This window comes from Macrobrachium nipponense, chromosome 35 (assembly GCF_015104395.2).
Source record: "Macrobrachium nipponense isolate FS-2020 chromosome 35, ASM1510439v2, whole genome shotgun sequence".
Taxonomy (NCBI): domain Eukaryota; kingdom Metazoa; phylum Arthropoda; class Malacostraca; order Decapoda; family Palaemonidae; genus Macrobrachium; species Macrobrachium nipponense.
In genome coordinates, this window is record NC_061096.1 from 8,952,397 (window position 1) to 8,977,886 (window position 25,490).

The following is a 25,490-nucleotide window of genomic DNA, read 5'->3' on the forward strand; positions in this document are numbered from 1 at the left end:
TAAGAGCACCTGTGTCACCCTTAATGATGTCCTTCAGATGAGACCAAGGTGCTGACCGTCTCCTAAGCCTTTCTTTCATTAAAATTCTATATGCAATTCTGTATAATCACCTTTAACCCTCAAGCTGCCATTAACGCTTCACGCCACCATGATAGAAGGCCACCTGCATTTGGTAACAATACATGGAAGAGGGGACAAATTCAATTTTCACACCAGCCCTCATACTACTGTGTCAATTCCCTTGGGGTCACGATACTCTCATTAACAACACTCCAGCGTCTGACCCCTCTTGACCAAGCTGCGGGTCATTTAAGATTTGACGTGACCCTTGTCTTTCCCACCTAGTAACTGCGTTCCTTCCAACCTCTCTCTACCTTGTGACACCCTTCTTATACATATAAAAAAAGAGAGTAATAGTAGAGCAGAAGATAAGAGGCAATTCGGAAAGCTATTAGATATGCTACTAGAATACAACATTCAACAAATAAATCACCTGCCAACAAGAAAGGAAAATACTTAAGACCTAGTATTTGTGAACGAGATGAATTATGTTAAAGAAATAATAGTTTATAATGCGAGTATTTCAGACCATAATGTCATAGAATTAACAGTCCATTCCAAAGCAAGTGAAAACAGAGATAAGCAAGAAATGAAAAAGTGGGAAGGATATGGAAAATACAACTTCTACAGTAAAAATATAAAATATCCAGAAATAAATGAAGAATTAAACAAAGATTGGGATAACATTTTCGTAAGTGATGACATAAGGGTAAATACGGAGATATTATTATAAAATATTAGAGAAAATAGTGGATAAATATATACTGAAGAAGAAAAGTAAACATCAGTCATGCATACCAAGAGACAGAAAGATCTTGTTCCAGAAAATCAGAAAGTGGAAAAAAGGTCTTGCAAAAGAAAAAACTGCATGGAAAGTTATAGAACTAAAAAGTAAGATAGAAAATGCAGAACAAAAGATTATATAATCAAAAGAAAGTGAAAAACGGGACTTGGAAGAAAAAACCCTAATAAATATCAAGCAAAACCCCAAACTATTATACTCCTACGCAAAAAAGATGAATAAAAGAAGAATAGAAATAGGCCCTCTAAGAATTGAAGGGAGATTAATGAATGAAAAAAGGGAAATTTGCAACATATTGGCAGAACGATATAAGAGAGAATTCACCCCTAGAATAGATAATGAAGATAATGATATAGAAGTAAGGGACAAAAGTGGTGAATATTTAGCTGACATAGATATTAATGAAGCTGATATTGTGCAGGCTATTAATGAAATTAAAAATGGAGCTGCTATTTTGTTAAAGAAAGTAGTTCATTCTATCGCAAAGCCACTTGCAATATTATTAAGACAAAGTGTAGATACAGGCACGATTTATGATGAGCACAAATTAGCATATATTACCCCTACATTCAAAAGTGGATCAAGACTAGAGGCAAGTAATTACAGGCCTGTGAGTCTAACATCACATATTATGAAAGTCTATGAAAGGGTAATGAAGAAAAATATTATGAAGCATTTAATAAAAAATAATCTGTTTAATATAGGACAACATGGTTTCGTACCCGGAAAAAGTACACAAACCCAACTGTTAGTCCACCATGAAAACATAAAAAAATATGAAAAGCGGAAATGAAACAGATGTGGTTTATCTAGACTTTGGAAAAGCTTTTGACAAAGTAGACCATAATATATTAGCGAAGAAAATTAGAAAACATAATATAGTGGATAAAGTAGGAAGATGGTTAAAAGAATTTTTACACAACAGAAAACAGATAGTTATTGCAAACGATGAGAAATCAGATGAAGCTAAGGTAATTTCCGGTGTGCCACAAGGTACGATGTTAGCTGCATTACTGTTTGTTATTATGATTGCAGACATAGACAGTAATGTTAAGGAGTCGGTAGTGAGTAGTTTCGCCGATGACACAAGAATAAGTAGAGAAATTACTTGTGATGAAGATAGGAACGCAGTACAAAGAGACCTTAACGAAGTATATGATTGGGCAGAGGTAAATAAGATGGTATTTAACTCTGATAAATTTGAATCAATAAACTATGGAGACAGAGAAGGAAAGCTATATGCATATAGGGGACCTAATAATGAGACAATCACAAATAAGGAAGCAGTTAAAGACCTTGGTGTGATGATGAATAGGAACATGTTATGCAACGATCAAATAGCAATTCTATTTGCAAAATGTAAAGCAAAAATGGGAATGTTGTTACGGCACTTCAAAACAAGAAAAGCTGAACACATGATTATGCTTTATAAAACATATGTTCGTAGTCCACTTGAATATTGCAATATGATATGGTACCCACACTAACAAAAGGATATTGCACAAATAGAGAGTGTACAAAGGTCCTTTACAGCTAGAATAGAAGAAGTTAATGACCTTGACTACTGGGAAAGACTACAATCCTTAAAATTATATAGTCTAGAAAGGAGAAGAGAACGCTACATGATAATTCAGGCATGGAAACAGATAGAAGGAATAGCTGAAAACATCATGGAGCTAAAAATATCAGAAAGAGCAAGCAGAGGTAGATTAATAGTGCCCAAAACTATACCAGGAAAAATAAGGAAAGCACACAGGACATTAATCCACTACGCACCAGCATTGATAATGCAGTGTCTATTCAATGCGTTGCCAGCTCATCTGAGGAATATAACAGGAGTGAGCGTAGATGTGTTTAAGAATAAGCTTGACAAATATCTAAACTGCATCCCAGACCATCCAAGATTGGAAGATGCAAAATATACCGGAAGATGTACTAGCAACTCTCTGGTAGACATTAGAGGTGCCTCACACTGAGGGACCTGGGGCAACCCGAACAAGATGTAAGGTCTGTAAGGTAAGGTCTGTAGACAATAAAGACCCCTTTCTGTCCAAATACTGTTCTCTTCCAGCACTACCCGACAATTAAGAAGATCCTCCTTTAAAGATAAGACAAAAGATACTGCCGATCGGGAAACATCCAAGATGGCACCCACAGATGGGAATATAAGGACCCAGGATCGCCCTCTGAAATCAGCTGCGCAGAAGTAGTAATGCTTGGGGTTGCCAGTAGAGCAGTCACCAGTAAGGTGTGAGGTCCATATAGTCCAGGAGCATTAGTTAAAAAAGGGGAAAAAATATTATAAGGCTGATTTTCTCAGAATAATTGAGTCTTATCATACATCATAAAATATCAAAAGCCCAAGCATGTCCTCCTGGTGCTTAAGTCAGAAATCGCGTGACAAAGTGTGAAATTAGGTTACACATTGTTTCCAGGAGAATATGCCTAATAATATGCTATTAAATACTACACTGTGATGAAATGAACAGATTAGGTCCAAAAATAGAGTTATATTTTAATGTAGGCCATTAATGTAAATTTTATTATACAAATCTCACCGATTCTCGTTCGTTGCTGTTTATATCCACCAGATACGTATCTCGAGAAGTGATAAAAGTGCTCAGTAACATGGGATTCTGTGATGATTACAAGGAAGTACCACACCTGTATGCATCAATTTTGTCAACTGCTGTACCAACATACAACTTAGATGGTTTCTCCTAATTCATGTTCGATAATGCAGATTTCATTACTGTGACGATTTCTGGTCACAATACTTTCCACACAATGGGTGGCATAGTGTGTGTGACACCAGCTGGTAACCCAGACAGTATAACTCTCAAATCATCTACTACAAACTTACCAAAAGCAGTAGTAGTTGGGAAGTTTGGAAAGATACCCATAAAGACTTACACGAAGCAAACCAAAATAGGACTAAGCTCTATCACCCTTGATCCTCTAAAGGATGTCAATATTAGTCTTCCCAGTCAACAATCGGTTCATACAAACTGCTGTGAGAGGTGCAAACTATGAGAAAAGACGGAATGAAATGCTTTCATTTACCATCTTGATCAGTCAAATCCATGTACAATATATACAGCCTTGTCCTTTGCTAAAAGGCAATGTGAGTTGCATGGTATCAAGACATGCTTCATGATATTCGACCAGCTATTAAAGATGAAAGCAGCAGAGATTGTTGCTAGATCTACAGATGTACCAGACATAGTAGTTCATTTCGGTGGTTTCCACCCGCTATGTCACACCTTGATTCAGCAGGATATATTATGGGAGGCAGTGGATTGGATAGGCCGTGGGAAACCGTATATGCTGCCGGAACAGTGATAAACATGATGACTGGACATGAATATGCTCGAGCTGTCTGAGCTCACATATTAACATCAGCTGCTTTGTTCTCCCTACTGCTCCCAAACAGTGAATTAATTGAATTACTTGAATAGTTTCTGGTGATGCTTCAGTCCAAAAAAAAAAGAAAAGCCCTACTGGAAAATTATGGATCAACTGCCTGGAACAAGTATCCATTCTGAAGATGTTTCTGTATGTTGAATGTACAGGTGATTGGAAGTTGCACTTGCAATGCATCAGGAGGATCATGCCCTACTATCACGCTGCTGGGAACCTTGCTTATGCCAAGCCTGCAAGACTAAATCTTCAACGAATGGATTCACTATAATCGAAGATGTCTGAAACTGAATACAAACAGTTTACTGTGGGTGGCTACTTTACTGCGAGAAAAAAAGATCACCTGAGGAGAGAAAACTTCACATATCAAACTTAAACAAAACCCCATGCGAATGTTAAATCTTCAAAGGGCATAACTCGTGGATGAGGAATTACTGAAAGTACTGTAACAAAGTGGATCCATGCATTTCCACCAGTGCATTCCTCTCTGTGAAGTACTAATTGAACAGTCTACAAATATCCATACAACATAATGAATTATGATAAGTTCTCAGGTTCAAGACCATAAAGACTAAGCAACCTTTCCACAATAGTTGAATGCCCACTCTCCTTTCACATTTGTTAACTGTGATCGACCCCATGAAATAGGTGATGCAGTGGTTAACTCAATAGATGGTACAGTGTTCTCTGATGTAAAGCTGAAGCACAGCAGTCGAATCATAGTCATAAGTGGTTGTATGAATACAGTCAAGCTTCGTGGGTAATCCGTTGTTGTTAATCTCACATAGTCATTTAACAAAATAACCTGAGTTATTTCGAGCAGTTTTGATATGGATGGCAATTTTTTCACTGCTACAACTGGATTAACACTTGCGAGGTCACAATCAAAGCCACTTGTTGTAATTGGTACTCACACTGATTTGCTGGTCATTCTTGTAACACAAGTGACTCCTGGAATGAGTTTGAACACGTATGGTCACATCCCACCCATCGTATATGATATCCAAGTCATACAGAATGCCATTGGTGGTATGAAGATTCATCTGATGATGCTGCATGCCAGTACTGATTGTGCCACTACATCTACTTTCTTGGGTCAGGAAAAGAAGAGAGCATTCTTACTTGCTCAAAAGGAAAGTCTTGATATCCTTGATGAGTTCTTTCCATGGCCGGAGAGCAGTTCCTTCTAGGGTATCAAATCTCTGGTGCTCAGAGAGTTGATACCTTAGACAAATACCACTTCACATGCTACAACAACTCCATTAGGAGATCCTCCCTGTCATCACTCAAATTAGAATCATTACCCCCAACTAGTTCAGCAGTAAACAGCATTCATTTAGAAGCGTATCTGAGTGTTCAGCAGTGGAGAGGGAACCTGTTAAATCCCAAGAAATGGGGTTGGTGACATCAAGACGACATGATGGTCCCAGTTGGAACAGATAAGCCAATGGCACCAGGAGGCCTACTCATACTTGAGGCATGTGGGTGCAAAGGTCACTGTGGAAAGGGTTGTGGAAGTAGAAAACGTGGATTACACTGCATCTTATTATACAGCAAGTGTCAGGGTCTAACATGTACAAACATTGCCGATGTCTCAAGCGAAGATATTTAACACTACTTTTGTTGGCTACATTTGTTGGAAGATGTTTATTTCATTTATTTGCTTGATAATATAACAATAAAATGTACATTTAATGTTCTGAAGTACAACTTCTATCTACATTTTAGTAATTTTTAAAGGTCTCAAGGAGGTATGTTATAGCGGGTGGCCTGCATTTTGGACGTGATTTCTGACTTAAGCTCCACTTGGAATTCCACTTGGATTTTCTTGGGCTCTGGTATGTTAAAGTACATTATATTTCTGAATAATCTAGCTAATGGTCCTGGACTAATAACTAGCTGAGAGAGACTCATCTAGTCCAGTGTGCCTCACTCACTCACTTAAGCCAACAACATACCATTCACAACAGCCCTTGTGTGACCAACCACTCCAGTTGCACTCTGCCTACTCCCTTCATTGGTAGCAAGAGGATAAGTTTCCTTGATGACCATCCCAACTGGCTTATTCTACAATGAACATCAAGTCAACTGAAAAAAATTAGGCAAGCTGAGAAACTGTAATTTTGACTAGAAACCACTATCTGTAATTCCAGTTCCTATTCTTAACATCCTCTCCATTCCCAATCCTAGATCATTAATTTCGCAATTGAATTTTGTCCCCCAAATTCCATTCCTGTGTACAGTGACCTATTGAAGAGACAATTATTCGTGAAGTGCTATAATCATATTCTTGAATAGTGATATGTATTCTGGCAACATCTTAGCTTCAGACATTACAAATTTGACTGTCTTGCAGATTTACTGACAGTGTTGTTGTCTCTACCTGTGTGTCAAAAATGGTATTATTATAAAAAAAATTGCCAAAGTGCATCATATTTCCAAGTGACATTGACACTGTACTGAGTGGTTCATTTCTCCCTGCTGTTTCTGTATTAGACCCGTTCAAGGAAATCCTACTTACTTTATGTGTTAACTTTAGAAATTAGTTCTAGTTAATTATAGCAACATCAATGCGTACCTGATGTGGAATAGCTAGTGTCTGTAACCCTTTTTAATTTATCATACAGATCCACGGGATTCTATAGAAATACCTATAATATCCCCTGCAATATTAGTGAAATTATGCTCTATTTTAGTGGACGCTTAGTGTTTCTTAGAACCATTTTGGTAGATTGGCATACTTTTCACACCAATTCTTTGCCCCCTTTTTGTTGGTCCCTCACAGTCACTGATTAAGTTATCTTGTTGCAAAGGCATCCAAATTGAGTTAAGTCATTGATATAGTCAATTAATTGAAAATCCTAATCCTTGGAATCACAAAAACCGGGGCTGGCACACGGCAAGATATATATATATATATATATATATATAATATATATATATATATATATATATATATATATATATATATATATATATATATATATATTATAAAATATATATATATATATATATATATATATATATATATATATATATATATATATATATATATATATATATATATATATATATATATATATAGATATATATATATATATATATTATATATATATATATAATATATATGTATATATATATATATAATATATTATATATAATATATATAGTATAGTATATATATATATATATATATATATAATATATAGAGGGATCCACAGTAATATCCTTGTTTATCTAGATATAATATAATTTTATGGAAATATATACAAGCTTAAAGCTTTCGTCCAACCTCCTGTGGACTTGATCACAAGTCCACAGGAGGTTGGACGAAAGCTTTAAGCTTTGTATATATTTCCATAAAATTATATTATATCTAGATAAACAAGGATATTACTGTGGATCCCTCTATTGATTTCTTAGAAGCACGATACAGTTCTTATATTGCATAATTATATATATAATATATTAGTAATATATAATATAATATTATATATATATATATATATATATATAATATATAATACTATATAGAAGATAATTTTATTCCTGTACACTGAAAAGAACGGTTGCAAATAGTTTTAATAAAAGAACGCTTGTATAATATATATAAAGATAATTTATTCCCTGTACACTGAAAAGAAAGGTTGCAAAATAGTTTAATAAAAGAACGCTTGTATAATAAAAATTAATATTAGCCAATAAATGAATGAATTCGATCTTTTTATTTCAAAACAAATATGTAAAATTGATATATTGTATGGATGGTAGTTTCCATGGTCAACAGGAAGGGCGTGACCCACCCACACAGATAAATACTTTTTGTAACTAAACAGAGAACTGATTTCACACCCAAATGACTATTGCTCCTCCCTTTATTTCTGCTTATCAGGTCCGAATATTTTTTCTAACGTCCGTTCGCTTGTTTGTACGTCGCTCTAGCATACGTACATAAACTTTCTAAGACTGCATCAGCTGCCTTGAAGATGACTTGGAAATTGAAAGCAAGGCTCGTCCGGATCTATATCCAGTGTTACATTTTACTTTAGTATATCTACATACACAAATCACATACTCTGGTGACTTTTAAACACGCAAATGGAAGTTATACACACACACATATAATATATATAATATATATATATATATATATATATATATATATATATATATATATTATATGTATATGCGTATACACAAACATATATATGAACACAATTATATATCATGCTATTTTACTTCGCGATTATAAGATATTTCCAGCGGAAACCTCTCGCTTTTCCGATACAATTCAATGAGGAAAAGAACACGTTCTTCAAACCTTTTCTTAATGATAATTGTAGGACACTGTTCATTAACAGACCGTTTCTCCTCCGTTAATGATTTTAGTGTCCATGGTTTCCCCACCAAGTAAATAACGACATTTCTCGCCGAGGCAATATCTCTGGACGTGAGAGCTATTTCCTTTTGATTATTACTTTGTTGGTGGTGATGGTATTCGTTTATTAGGAAAAACTCTCTCTGGCCAAAAAAAAAAATCATTCTCTCAAAATGATGTTTGCTGTGTTAAGAATTATTTCTAGCGTATATCTGTCATTGCTACTCTTGGGTTTCTGAGTTTTGGATTCATTTCAATCTAGAATGAACTGAAGTTTAAGGGCACCAGTCTCTTTTGGCTCCAATGATTTTACCTATATTCTCAAACTATGAAAACTATTAAATACTTAAGTCGAAGTATTTTCCGTGATACAATTTGTCCACTAGTACTATATTCTATTTCAATTACCTCTCATTTACATGTCATTCAAACAGTTCATATTCATGATATTTTTCGTTATCACTCTTCAGTTCGTTTCACATCGTTTATAGATTTTTAATTATGACGACGTAAGATGGAACAACAGCAACTGATTTTGTAAAGTTTGGAATAACGGGGAGCATCAACAAACCGAATTAACTTACGAACATGAAATTACTAATAATAATAATAATAATAATAATAATAATAATAATAATAATAATAATAATAATAATAATAATAATAATAATAATAATAATAATAATAATAATAAAATAAAATCTTTAAAAATCCACGCACACAAAACACACACATGAGGAAAACCTTCAAGTTTTTCAAGTATGATGTCACTTATCACTTAACGAGGTGTTCCCTGCCAGCCTCCATGCTAATGAGGTTAAGGTTAATAGGCCATTAAAGTTCGTTTACATCCTGAGATGATCACGCTCACTAATTTTGAACTATCTTTATTTAACTTTACAGGTGAATGACTTTCCTTTGCCAGCGAACCATGGCAAAATCGAATGAGGACAAGGTTTAGGTAGGTAATTGGAGCTAATTATAAAATGAAAATAAAAGCTTTCAGTGATTACAGAATCAGTAAATAAAGCAATACGTTCCGTTGAAACTCATAGATCATGCCAAAAACAATTACGAAGAAATTCTGTTGACTTTTAATCCTAGAAAAATACGACAACAGCTGTTTACCCGCAAAAATAGAAATACCGGGTTCAGTAAACAGCCATTAACCTTGAAAACTGATAACGCGACAGTTCAATTAACGTTCTTTAAGCATAGAAGCAGATAATGAGGCAATATTAAGCTTAATGTTCTCCCGTTACAGGAAAAGATTAGTTGTGAAAAATCATACGTCTTTTCAATTGTAATGTAAATATACTTGCTAATGTTTAAAAAAAAATAACCTGCTTTGAATATTCACTAACTACTCAAAATCGCCAACGCAGACTGGAACACCTCAACAAAGAAAAACACTAACACCATTCTCCTTCCCACCCCGACAAAAAAGCCTAACAGCTCCAGCCACAGCGGCAAACACGCCTAAGCCAATAACAGGAATTCCAATAAACCGTCTACGTTACTTGAGCCTTAATCCAAGAAATATATAAAAAGGATTCCGAGGCCGTATTATCTCTTCAATTTCTGTATTTTGTGAGAGCTCAGCTGGACCAGACCAGCAATGCCACCTGATCTTTTCTTAAAAGGCCTCGTGCCCGTTTTCAGCCTCTCTTACTGCCAGTAGATTTGAAAGCAAATATCATCTCATAATGCTTAAGAATGCTCCACACTTGTGTTCACAAAGAGATTTACAAAAACGTGGAACAGATACATACATTCTAACATGAATATATGTTTACACCCATGTGCGCGATCACACGCACAAAATAGTGTGTATATGTGTATATATATATATATAGTAATGCCACATTGCCCACTCAACTTCTTGAATTCTTTGCTCTATTTTGGATACGGTTGTCACTACGAAGCCTATACAAAGCGTATCCAAAATCGAGCAAAGAATTCAAGAAGTATTGTGGCTATTACAACTGCATATGCATCTGGTAAAAAACTGACCAGATGATTCTACATTATATAATATATATATAATATAACTATATAGTATATATATATATATATATATATATATATATATATAATACAATATATTATACAATATATATACAATACAATTATATATAGAATATATATATAGTATATATATAATATATAGTTAGTAATATTTTATAATATATATATATATATTATTATAGTATATACAATACAATATATATCTAGTAGTACCCCTAACAGATATATATGATATACATATATATATTATATACAATATTATAGTATACAATAGCATATGATAATATATGATGATATATATATACTATATATATATATATTATATACAATAGATATATATATAGATATAGACTATACATATAATATATATAATATATATATACAAGTATATAGAACAATATATATAGATGATATATATATATATATATAATATATATATATATTGAGAACAATATATAGATAAGATTATATATCATATATATACAATATATAGTACATAGAGAGATATATGATATATAATAGAGTATATATAATATATATATATATATATATAGATATATAGATAGAATATAGATAGAATATTAGATAATAATATAATATATCTATATAATATATATATATATATATATATAGATAATATATATATTATATATAATATATATATATATATATATATATATATATATATATAATATATATATATATCTAGATATATCTAGATCATATCATATCTATATCTATATCATATATATAGAATATATATATATATATATATAATATATATATATATATATATAGATCTATATATATATCTATATGTATATCTCTAATATCTATATCTATATATATATCTTAGATATTTCTATATATATTATTATATAGTATTATATATCTATATAATATTATATAATATATTTATATATATATTAATATAATTTATTATATATATAATGTATTATATTATATAAATATATCTATCTAATATATTATGTTATATATATATATATAATATATATGTAATATACAATATATAATATTATCTAATATATAAATAATATATATAAATATATGATATTATATATATATTATATAATATAATATATATAAGTTAAATATATATATATATATATATATAATTAAATATATATATATACATATATAATATACATAATTTATATTATATAATATATATTAATATATATATATAATATATATATAATATATATATATAATAATATACAATATAATATCTATATATATATATATCTATATATAATAATCTATATATTAATATAGATATATATCTATTATATAATTATTATACATATGAATAACTTGATCACGAAGTATATAAAATGTGAAGCTATGTATAAATAAAGGTTTTTACCACGAAGGAAAAAATGAAAAAGCGAGATAGCCGAGTACTTTCGGTCCTGTTCGGACCCTTTACTAAAGGGTCCGAACACGACCGAAAGTACTTGGCTATCTCACTTTTTCATTTTTTCCTTCGTGGCAAAAACCTTTATTTATAATATAATATATATATATATATATATATATATATATATATATATATATATATATATAAAATCAATTAACTGATAAATAAAAGGCAGGGTCACTCATGGTACTGAACTCCTACGTCCTGTGAACCTTGAGGACGTCATAGCTAACGGCAGCAGCCTTACTTCTATTCGCTGTGAAAAATTGAAATGCTATTTTCTCCTGAATAAGCTATTACAATTATAATGAACATGATTTCAACTGAATGTTTGGTGAACTCATCTATTCTGACGTCTTCACTTATGGAAACTTAGTATTATTACCGCCTGAGTAGTACTTTGCCAGATGGAATCAGCGTTAGGGACAGTTACTTGCTTATTTAGGAGTGGAGACATTGGCCTTTAGAAATTTAGTTAACAGCACTGTTTGTCGCGTCTTCGAATTCCCTTTGTGCAAACCGACCGAGAGATATAAGCGCTGAATGTTATGAATAGGGCATTTGTTTTCCGAAGGGGTGCACTGAAGTCGGTGGTAATGACCGAGGCCATTTGGAGTTGTGATTCACTTGGTTTTCGAAAAGGCGAGATAATGGTTGAATAATATGACAGCAGGTTCCCTACAGATGCTTCCCCCTGCAAGGGAGAGCAGATCTTTTCACTAGACGATGTGAATGAGGCTCTCATCTTTAACTTGGTATTTATTGGACGATAACGACGCGCCATAGAAATACCCCTTGCTATTGTGCGTTCTCTAAAACGTTCACAGAGGTACAATATCTCTCTTCAAAGTTAAGTGAGAAGGGTCTGTTCTGCAGCCTCCTCCTGTTTACTATAGTCGTAGTTTTCAGTTATTCTTATTGCTATACATATAAGTATTGTCATTTACATTTTATTGTAACTGTTCATATACTGCTTGTTTATTAGATATTCCCTTATTAGTACATCGGATAAAATAGTACGAAATGGCTTGTCGCCCATAGAGGTGTTAAGAATGTTGCAACTTTCTCATTAAAATCATAAATGCTTCCGTTGCATAAACAATCAAATATCGACGTGTTATTTATAAGGAAATCACTATGATCATTTTTAAAACATTAAACCTAACTAACAACAGGACGTTTTTAGCGGTCAGCCATCATCAGAGATTTCAGATGGGACTCAGGGGTTGTCAAATCAAGTCTAGTCCTTCAAAATTAACGAAGTGAAATAGCATAAAGGTGCGTCCACACGGTCAAACAATGTCCGAAGGACAAACATTGTTACCAATTAACAATTGTCTGCCGGTCTTTGCCATGTGGGCAGAGTGAAAACAGTGGTACACAACCTCATCTGGTACCACTGCTTGTTGCCATATCTACTTCCATCGTTTCAACGCTTATGACGTCATCCTGCTTCCCCTATGATATGGTAACGATGTTTGTCCGTCGAACATTGTTCGACCGTGTGGACGCACCTTTAATAAGACACTGGGCCAGAGGGTGATTACAACAGAGAAGTCACAAAGCTTTATCACTGTTTGAAAAAAAAAATCGGGATATTTTCCACTTCAAATATCGTTAGCTTTACGGAATTCTACCACTTTAATATAGGGACAAATGTTCTGACGACTGAATTAGTTCAGGATGAATTTATACGTAATAATAAAAATCTCCACAAAATAAAAGTAGGGTTTGTATATGATAGCATTGGCTGGGAGGTGAAAGTAATAAGCGAAACTCCCCTAAATGGAAATAGAAGCATAAACTACTTTAATGTTCAATAATCTTCACAGAAAATGCCTTTGTTATTGACCTTTCGATTCTCACTATCAATCTTCATTTAGAGACCGGGTTTTCATTTCTTACGACCGCTCCATGAACAGCTATATTCCTGGTTTTTCTTCACTTGGTTTTATTTTAACCTGGTCTTGTATTTGCTTGCGTAGTTGGATTCCTCAGTTTTTTATAAAGAAAAAGTCATATATACCCAAGCATTGAATACATAAGTATTCCTGCAGCTACTTAGGATATGCATGTATTATGTATGTATATATGTATGTCTGTTCGTATTTATGTAAGTATACACTAAAATATTTTGAAATATTAACCAATACTTAAGCACTAAACTTCAGATTGAATGTATCTTTGGCAAAGAAATATACCTGACAAAGATAAGTTAAGTACAGATACAAACAAATAACTTCTCAGGATGGCGCTGGAGTGACACAAGAATCATCCACTCTGTTATCTAGCGCAAAAGTCAAGTTTCGATTCTGTACCACTACAGTACGGCATTGGTATAAATTCCGTCAGGTTATTGGCAATGATCTTCTAAAAGTCTTTTTGGGTGTGGGTTATTCCCAAGGTAGAGTGGAATGCGATACTGATCGGTTGATTATTCGTTATTGAATTTTTCAAAGTAACTATCAGGTTAACGGTGAAATTGGTGACAACTGTGTGTGTGTGTATATATATATATATATATATATATATATATATATATATATATATATATATATATATATATATATATATATATAAATATATATATATATATATATATATATATATATATATATATATATATATATATATATATATATATATATATATATATATATATATATATATATATATATATATATATATATATATATATATATATATATATATATATATATATATATATATATATATATATATATATAGTATATATATATATATATATATATATATATATATATATATATATATATATATATATATATATATATATATATATATATATATATATATATATATATATATATATATATATATATATATATATATATATATATATATATATATATATATATATATATATATATATATATATATATATATATATATATAATATATATATATATATATATATATATATATATATATATATATATATATATATATATATATATATATATATATATATATATATATATATTTTCTTTCCCACCGTTATCCCTACATTAAGGGGTCGGTTGCCTGATGCACCTTCTCCACTGCCCTATATCAAAGGCATCGTATACATAAATTAACATACATACATGCATACAAATATTTTTGTGTGTTTGTGGGGTGTGTGACTGTAATGTGAATAATTTCTAGTCTAAAGTTTAATTGATTATATATACAAAGTCTTTATGACTAGACTTTTAATAAGGTACTTCTGTTCTCCTCCATTTATGATCGCCAGTGTTATAAAAGCGATTACTTCTCCACATAACGTCTCTATGACTCAACTTTCCATGTTTAGGAAATGAATTATTATTCCTTGTGCACTATCATCACCCCGTGACTTGACTATGTTGTCAGAATATATAAAAAAATTATTTTCAATCAGCTGACCCAATCACTGATTCACAACTTCTTCCCAGCTGGTTCCCATTGTCACTGATTTACGACATTCTCAGCATTTAGAACGTTGACCAGAATGATTTGTTCTATCGATGTCGAGCGATCAATGGAACAAACGAAGTTTAAAGTCTGACAGAAGTGTGGGAAGAGACGAAAGCAAACGGATGGAAGGTGAAACTGCAGCAAACGCCACTGGGAAGTTTGCCAGTTGGATGGCGGCGATTGGTATGGACACAACACTGCCTGCCTGCATTGCCCAATTAAAGCCCCGCTGTACGTAATAAATACAACCCAGCATTCATTTCACCAGTTTCCAGCCATTTCACCAAGATACATTCACACACACATAGAGTTCTTCTTTTGGCAGAACACAATTCTTCTGTAGATTACCTGGAATGCCTGACTACCTTTCCTTTCTATCCTTCCAAAGGACGTATCACAAACGTCCCCGGTTCACCTTGCGGCCAGTGGCACATTGGAATCAAATCATTCCATTTCTGTTTTGCAAAGTTTCCAGATTTATCTAATTATTCAAAAAACAATTTAACATCCCTATTAGTAACCTTTTGCTACTAAAAATTTAATTTTTCTAGTATAATGTGGATACTTGTGTAATACAAATAAAAATGCCGACTAATTATTTTCACGGTTGTACTTCAAATCAAGAGTTTACAGCAAATCGCTGGAAATGAAAACCTATTCTAATTTAAATTAAATGATTTAATATTATTATTAGTTATTTTTTTTCTTTGCTCTATCACACATTCCTCCAATTCGACTGGGTGGTATTTATAGTGTGGGGTTCCGGGTTGCATCCTGCCTCCTTAGGGGTCCGTCACGCCGTTTCTAGGATCACACTCTTCTGCATGTGTCCTGGAGCTATTTCAGCCTCTAGTTTTTCTAGATTCCTTTTCAGGGATCTTGGGATCGTGCCTAGTGTTCCTATGATTATGGGTACATATCCCACATCCTTCTTATTTCTGTTTTCAGGTCTTGATACTTATCCATTTTTTCCCTTTCTTTCTCTTCAACACTGGTGTCCCATGGTATCACGACATCAATGAGTGATACTTTCTTCTTGATTTTATTATTATTATTATTATTATTATTATTATTATTATTATTATTATTATTATTATTATTATTATTATTCAAAGAAAACTCATAATCACATGAGTTAATGAAGTGGGAAAGTAAATCCACAGTAGTAAACCAGTTTGATTTTAATTTAAAATATATACGAAATCAAACAGGATTTACTTTCCCACTATTATTATTATTTTTATTGTTATTATTATTGTTGTTGTTGTTGTTGTTGTTGTTGTTGTTGTTGTTGTTGTTGTTGTTGTTGTTGTATGTCAAGAACGATTCCCAACTTTAGTTTACGTCTCCTCTTCTACACTTGTAACCATGTTGAAGACCATTAATAACAAAAAACTTGGAATTGAAAACATCCCATTGAAAGTAAATGTCTGATAGACTAACAAAGACCAAATGGGTAAAATATGTAAACTAGTACGGTAATTGCATGAGCGGAAGAAGAATTCTTCAAAAGAATCCCCAAATTAAAGCCAGCAGGCATATTATCATTAATTGACCTCACAGAACCAGACCCCATTTGTTTACTTTTTGGGACCATATCATCAACAATCCTCTTTTTTGTTTATAACTAAGTATACTCATTAACTCTTTGTTGCTGGTGGCCATTAGGAGGAAGTTAATGGGAACGGCTGACACAAACAGGTTAATGGCACAGCAAAAAAGAAGTGAAGGGAATGAAAAAAACAGAGACGGTTTATGGAGTGGAAAATGTGTCTACTGCCATGAATTGCAAAGGATTCATTGAAGGGATAAGCTACTGGGGCGTCAGAAATAGCATCAGGAGTTTTTATTTGTATTCCGTCCATTCTCACTAATGAGAGGAACATCGTGTTTCCTAATGTCTCATGAATTTGCTATAATTTCAACCAATACATTTCCAAAACTATATTTTTTCAAATTTTCTTATCCGGCTCATTCCCAAAAACTTCTGCTCATCAAACATGAAAAATTACAGTAGTAGTAATGTTACACGCTTTTTCAGTCAAGGCAATCAAGCACGATTTTATAGTTATTAAGACTCAGATTCATTCAGTCATCGACCTGCAGACGATTTAGTAAATCCAATGCACGGCAGCATGCCCATCTAATACATGAAATCGATATAACTACGGCAATATATACTATATAATATATATCTATCTATATACATATGTACGTGCGAGCGTGTGCCATGTGATTAACTAAATCGAAATCAGCACTAAATTCTATTTGAATTACTCTACACTCAAAACCTTTACTAAGCTTGTCAAGTCTAAATGAGCATTGCAGGTACCTAAATTATTCATATGTACATATAGACTATCAGGTAACAATCTTTTAAACTCCACAGATTTAAATAGATTTAAAAATAAATTTTTCAGCAACTAAGGTGAGGACAGGGAGAATAGAAATTGGCCCGTAGCTACTGCAGTTTGCAGATATGCCTCTCTTTGGAACAGGAACTGTATTACTAAGCTTTTGCTCATCCACAAAGATACTATGTCGACATAAAAATCTACAAAATCTAGGAATCTTGGGAGACTAACACACTAGAAACTTTTCTAAAAAACAAAGGGAAAAAACCATCACACAAGATCTTCTCCACGCCAGCTATCAAGATTATCCTGACTTTTCTTAACATCCCTGGAGCGAAACGCAAATTAGGATGACTGGTATCAGGGAGAAAGAGATCCTCAGCCGATTGCTCTGCTTCAAAAGCTTGATAAAGTATTTTAACTTTTCCCTAGGGCCAGTAACTAATCTACCATCATCCATTAGTAGTGGTGGAGTGGAAGACAAGCTTGACCTAAAGAGAAACTAATGCCAGTTTGGTCCACCACAGATGAGGATGAGTAATTCCTTTAAGTTTCCTCTTCAAGAAATTATTACAATTTCTCTCGGCTGTTTGGTAAGTTTTGTTCGCAGCATGGCGAGACTCGACAAAAATGGTGTAATTTTCATTGGAACAATTTTATCTCCATGCATTGAATTTGGTCAGTTTGTCAAGGTAGGCTCGTCTACATGTTTCTTCAAACTATGGCCGGTCATTTGTCCTAAATTTGATGACCTTTCTACCAGGGTTGGGGTCAATTCATTTTTATCAATTCAAATCAATTCCAATTCAACAAAAATTGTGAAACTCAAACAATTTTAATAACATAATAGCCTTTGTCTTGATAATGGCCTGTAATTTGTAGGTTCTCTTCTTCATAGCCTAATTCTATCTCTATAAAGACATATCTATTTCTAACACGTTCAAGATTGACAAGTCTAATTCATGTCAGTTTACCTGAATGAAATGGTGTGTAACAGGTCCAGCTTTTGATTATATGAATATGGTTGCCAAACACCATAGCAGCTGACAGGACAAGACTTGATCTGTACTGAGGGTACAGGACCGGTATGGGTATGACTCAAAACTGTTGAGTTAGAAAACTCAGAAAAATGGCCCATCATTCATATGTTCTGTTCTTTATAGCCTGATTCTATCTCTATAAAGATACAGGGTGTACAGAAAGTCATTCCCTGATTAATACAATTAATAGCTTTAAAATTATTGTTTATATGACCACACAACTTTCACATTCTGTTGAGAAATTACTAAAGTTTCTTTTCCTTGCTTACAGAAGCCACTGTGATCACTTTATCAGCCAGCTGAGTCAAGAATAGCAGAAATGGTGTCATTGCAGGAGAAAGCCCAGTGTGTGTTATGGTACCACGAAACAAAATCAGCTGTTGTAGTTCAGCGTAAGTTCAGAAATGAGTATTGACGAGATCCATCAGATGTTAAAAGCATTAAAGAATGGTATAAAAAGTTCACAGAGACTGGAAATGTTGAAGACCATAACAGAAACGGTAGACCCAGTGGGGTCTAATGCACGACAAGGTTATTGGAAATTTTTTCTTTGCTGAACTAACCATATCAGCAACTGTTATCTGGGCATCCTGGAGCATTATGCTGTATTACAATTAGAAGAGTTTCAGCCAAGGGTAATGTTTCAGCAGGATGAGGTGCCTCCACACTGGGGTTTGGTTGTATGTAACTTTCTGGATGCAACCTTCACCAACCACTGGACTGGGAGAGATGGCCCAACAGAATGGCCACCACGTTCATCAGACATTACACCTCTTGATTTTATTGGGTTATTATATTAAAGATAAAGTGTACAGTACACCAGTACCTAATATTGAGACCTTAAAAGCAAGGATAACAGCAGCTCTGGTAATGGTAACTATGGAGATGTTGGAGAATACCTGGCGTGAGATAGAATTTTGCTTAAGACGTACTCCGGGCAACAAAGGGACCACATGTTGGAATTTATTAGTAATGTAAAGAAACTTTAGTCGTTGTTGAAATTGGAGAAAACCTTAATATGGTTTGTGTGTAATGAAGGTCTGAAATCCGGGAAAGACTTTATGAACACCCTATATATCTATTCATAATATGTCATGCTAAAAAATGTGAGGTTTAATTCCTGTTATTTAGCCTTAATGAGATAGTGTGTAAAGGTCCAGCTTATAACACACAAGATTAGTTATACATATAAGCATATAAGAGTGTATCGATTTATTCATAAGGATTCACAACATTTTAGCATCAATTAATATCAATTCACCGCATTTTTGCATCAATTCATATCAATTCACCGCATTTTAGCATCAATCCATGTCAATTCATCTAAATCTTTTCGGCATCAATTCCAATTCAGTTCCAGTTAATTTGATATAAATTCCAAATAAATTCCAATTCTTTCAACGTTTCCTTTATTCAATTCCAATTCAATTCCAATTCACGCACTTTTAGCATCAATTCCAACTCAATTCATAATTGACCCAACCTGCTTTCAAAGGACATATCTTATTAAAATAGCCAACAGCATTTCATTCAACTTCTTGGGAACAGGATCAAATATAGCAACTAAAATATTAAGTCCGTCTCAAGCTTCACTGTTGCGATGGAAATTGGCTCTGGATTTCAGCCGAACCATTTTCCCAATGGTGAAATTAGGAATACTAAGTCCATCTCAGTGGCGCAATGATCAGAAGACCTTGGACTTTACAATAGCTGGAACATCAGTGAATATGAGTTCTAATATATTACCGGTATTGTGTGTGGGTTCCTCAATTAGCTGGACAAAAACAGAGGATACACAGAGAACAAAAGTGTGCGCGCGTTCGTGTGGAGGGTGGGGGTTGGGCAGCAACTTACTATGCTCCTTTTCGCTTAAACAATTACCTAATATCCTATTTAAAAATGCTAATAGACGTATATTCATTATATACATCTATATACACAGGGAGAATAAAAATTGGTTTATAGTTACTGCAGTTTGCAAATTTGCCTCTCTTTGGAACAAGCACTGCATTACTTAAGCTTTCACACATCTACAAAGATACTACCGTCGACATATAAATCTATAGAATCTAGTAATCTTGAGAGACGACAAACTAGAAACTTTCTTAAAGAACAAATGGAGGAAATCATCACACAAGATCTCCACCCCAGCTATCAAGATTATCCAGAGTTTTCATAACATCTCTGGAACGAAATGAAAATTTTGTAAGAACCGGTTCAGAATGACAGGTACATATATATACATTTCTGTGCCATGCAATATTTATTAGGCTAACTTTGCCTTGGGCCAAATTACATATTCTCCAGGACTCAACCGGTAACTTTCGCCTGAGGAAACGAATGGTTTGCGGGATTGTATAGACTAATAAGTTGTTCGTAGAGCATCCATATCTAAGGACATAAAGCAACATGAAATTGCACCTCAGGAATTCGCACTTTAGTTAAATTTTTGGCTATTTATTTTCTTTTCCAGTGTCAACCTAAGGCATTCGTAGCGTGAAAATACATAACGAAAGGTAGATGATTATACGGAACAACTTGGAAGAAATGTAAGGGGAACAACGTGCTCGCCCCAAGACTAATATGATTAAATAAGTAGTGTCAATGACTCTGGGACTGAAGATAAGAACTTTAATACACAAAAAATACACAAAAAATACACATAATATCGTTGTTTCTGACGTCCATTTTTCCTGATTCTACAATACACACCTAAAAGATCTCACAGAAAGAACCCGAAAAACCAGCTGCCGTCCATTAAAAGTGCCTGTTTGGAAATTTGTCCATGCTTCAATTTCTTCTATCAAGGCAATGCAGAAACCCAGCTTACAGCAAGAAAGTACTTCTCCAGGAAGGGATTCTAGGCAATTTTCATGAATTTAAGCCTTCCAGGTAATTAGAAGTCGTGAGTATTAAAGATGGTGTAACTAGAGAGGAAAGCCTACAATATTCAAACGACCTCTACCTGCGCTGAAAGATCTTTAAAAACTTCTCAAACGGTCTTCATTAGTTATGCACATTCTCTATTGATATAGCACCGTTATTTCTTCTCTCAATTTGATATAAACAGCTCATTATGAATGCTCTTACTATGTGTTTTCTGTGTATCTTCCCCTTATGAGAACAATTTCTTGCACTTAATTAATATTGATCTTACCGAATTGTTCAGTTCTTATAAATAACATTGTCATTTCAATTTTCAGGAAGCGGGATCTTAATTATTGTCAATATAAACAGTTTTGTGGATGATGATGAGAAAATGTGAATAAAAAAACCTAAAATTAAAAGGTAAAATATGAAGACAGATGTGTCACTGGGATTACTCTTGAAGCGGAAATCAGAATTCCGGTGTGTAATAAAAAAAGCCAAACTTCTCCGTAAACTCAAATTTGTGGACAATTACGTTGATGGAAAGCAATCTGCAGGAAACAAATAAAGCATTAATCAACGTCATTTCAAAATGCAAATGAATCCTTCCCAAGTGTACATTTGTCGCCGGGCTCCCGCTCGCCATAATCTATCTTGACGCTTACAAAATAATAAAATAGCCGACAGCATTTAGGGCATCATGAACACCAACATCACAGCGACTATAACATTTGTAGTTGTTGGGTTTATTTTCTTTTTTTTCATGTGCCAGAGAGAGAGAGAGAGAGAGAGAGAGAGAGAGAGAGAGAGAGAGAGAGAGAGAGAGAGAGAGAGAGAGAGAGAGAGAGAGGCTGCCTTGCTTTTTCATTACAACACCCAAGGAATGAGTTAAAGTTTAACGCCACCACCTTATGAAACCACTACTTTATGAAACAACGTTGGAAAACCTTCAAACGTTTGAGCGCGCGTTAGGACGATCTACAGAATCTTCAAAATTGGGCGCGCATGTGTGCCTTTAAAGCCTTTGCCATCCTGAAAAGTAAAAGGTAAGTATATCTTAGTTTTACCAGACCACTGAGCTGATTAACAGCTCTCCTAGGGATGGCCCGAAGGATTAGATATCTTTACGTGACTAGGAACCAATTGGTTACCTAGCAACGGGACCTACAGCTTATTGTGAACCACATTGTATCGAGAAATGAATTTCTATCACCAGAAATAAATTCCTCTGGTTCCGCGTTGGCCGAGCTGAGAATCGAACTTCGGACCACCAGATTGGTAGCCGAGCGCGAAATGCACTCGACCAACGTGGAACTCCTGCCATCCTGAAGAAAGCCATACATACCTCCTCCCATTTCCTCGTTTCGGAGGACGTCCCAGAGTCCCTCAGATTCATGATCTTTAGCTCGACGTCCTTCCGGGATCCATCCGGCAAAAACTCCACGAGTCCTCTCTTGTTGTTATCCAGATTCTCGTAGACCTTGTCGTAGGGAATGCTCACGTTCTTAAGATATCTGGAATAAGAGAGACGAAAAAACTGAATGATCGACAGATATGTAAGCAGCAAGCGAAAAGGGAAGACATGATACTAAAGAATATATGGAAAGGGATATGAACAAATTTGACAATCACTTAGTAGAAAAGGCAAAGGGGATCGATTAATATCAGGAGGATAACAGTCAACCAAATCTGGAATGGTAAAGAATAAGGCACAGGGCGTCATGTCGTGTGACATATCGATGAAGAAAAAAGAAAACTTACAAAGCAAAATTGGTTAACAGTTTTGAATAATATCACTGCCAGAACAGGCAGGAGTAATTGAAAACGTGTGAAAAAGGCGGATTAGTAAAAAAAAAAAAAAACTATAGTAGAGGAAGGCAGGAAAAGGCTGTTGAATTACAGCTATACGCACAGAAACAATACTATACAGGTAGAATATCGTGAATAATGACAAACTCAAAATAAAAGAATGAGGTGTGATGAATAAAAACGATAGTAAAAGTAGGTAGACTTGTCCCACAAATATCAAGAGCAAAACAAGCCGCAACACCAGAGAGAGAAACATCATCATCAGAAGCCAAGCGAAACATCAGCGGCAGCAAAGGTCGCATCGTCGGGACCGAGCGACTCGTGAAAGGCAGAAGAGGAAATCTGATCACTGGGGCTCTTAGGGCGATAAGGAAATTCGTTTAGTAGTGTTTGGTGGGAAGCCACGAAATAAGACGAAGGAACAAGGATTTTTCGGTTCAGGTACGACACAGGGAATGAACAAGGGTTTGAGATGGTAAGGGGCAAAAGAACACTATCTGCAAACAAGATGAATATTAGGAGAATTGTAAAAAAAACCAAAGGATTAAAGTGTGTCCCTAGAAAGATGATAATATCATTCATATTAAGCAGTAAATTCAGGATACTGTATGAAAATAAAATTACGTTTATGTACAAACGGGGTAGGGTGCAAAACATGATTTCACAACATTATTAAACTTTAAATATAAACTAAGGGTGCGAGAAGTGAACCCTAGAGCTTAGGCGGATACAACAGGCCACTGGGAATTTGTGACGTCACAATACGAGCTCACAGTGCTGAATTGTGTCAATGCTATTGTGTTCTTGATAGTTGTGCTCAACTGCGAAATTAAATGCATTTCATGATGGCTGAGCTTCAAACACCCTGTAGCCTCTCAAACACTTATTACCATCCATATTACCATACATGTAGAAAAAAAATTTTAATCATGGTTTCCTGCGAGTCATGACTGCAATGATCCTCTCTTCTCTCTCTTTCAAGAGAGAGAGAGAGCACGCCACACAAGGTCCTGTCTCTCGTAACTAGCAGCTATAATAAATTTTATAGCAAGTAAAAAGCAGAAAACCACATTAGGATTTGTAGTAAACACCTGATTGAAATCTTTTATGTGTGATTTCGTTTCTGTTTCCGTGCGCGCGTGTGGGCAGTGCGCGCGCATTTGTGCAAATCGTTAGTTTGTACATACAGTATTCTTTGGTAGCAGTTACGGATGAATGGTGTCAAGAAAATGAATTCTACTGAGTTTGCAGTCAGCAGCTACGTTCATAACTACTTCCACGGACAGCTAAACATTAGAAGATTTGAAAAGGTACGCAAGCTTAGCTTAGTACTGAACGGGAGGAATTTATATAAAACTTATGAAAAATAAAAATAAATGTCCTCTTCATAAGGCTACAAGAAATTTAGAATGGTAACCAGAGGAAACAAACACATTATTAAAATACACTGCATTTCAAAAAACACCGATTTTATTTTCGTCTTTCGAACCTAACCATGCCGGTGGGAGACGAATGCACTCAGACTTAATTTGCGACATTTCATTAGAACTCATTTTTTTTTCTCTTAAGCCAGGTGAATTATCTTATTCAATTACTCGCATGCCGACAGACGACGTTAGTATCACATTTTTTAGCAGATGGCGTACTACACATAAAACCGCAAATAAAAATATTGACGCTGACTATTTGCAAGATTCATTTATATAAGGTAGATCATCCGTAAAAATACAGAAGAACTCAGATGCATTATTCCTCAGGCACTACGTGTAATATAGAAAAAGTACATATAACCAACCTTCCCATGTTTGTTTCA

The 25,490-nt window shown here is 34.0% G+C and overlaps 1 protein-coding gene across 5 annotated transcripts in view; it reads right to left on the bottom strand.

Annotated features, from left to right (window-relative positions):
* Positions 1-25,490, bottom strand: part of LOC135208415 (glutamate receptor ionotropic, NMDA 2B-like) — a 1,060,362-nt gene that overhangs the window by 208,021 nt on the left and 826,851 nt on the right. For all 5 annotated transcript variants that reach the window (XM_064240560.1, XM_064240561.1, XM_064240559.1 and 2 more), the window contains exon 7: positions 23,214-23,382. In XM_064240560.1, coding sequence (XP_064096630.1) covers positions 23,214-23,382 — 169 coding nt within the window. The remainder of the gene's footprint in view (positions 1-23,213; positions 23,383-25,490) is intronic.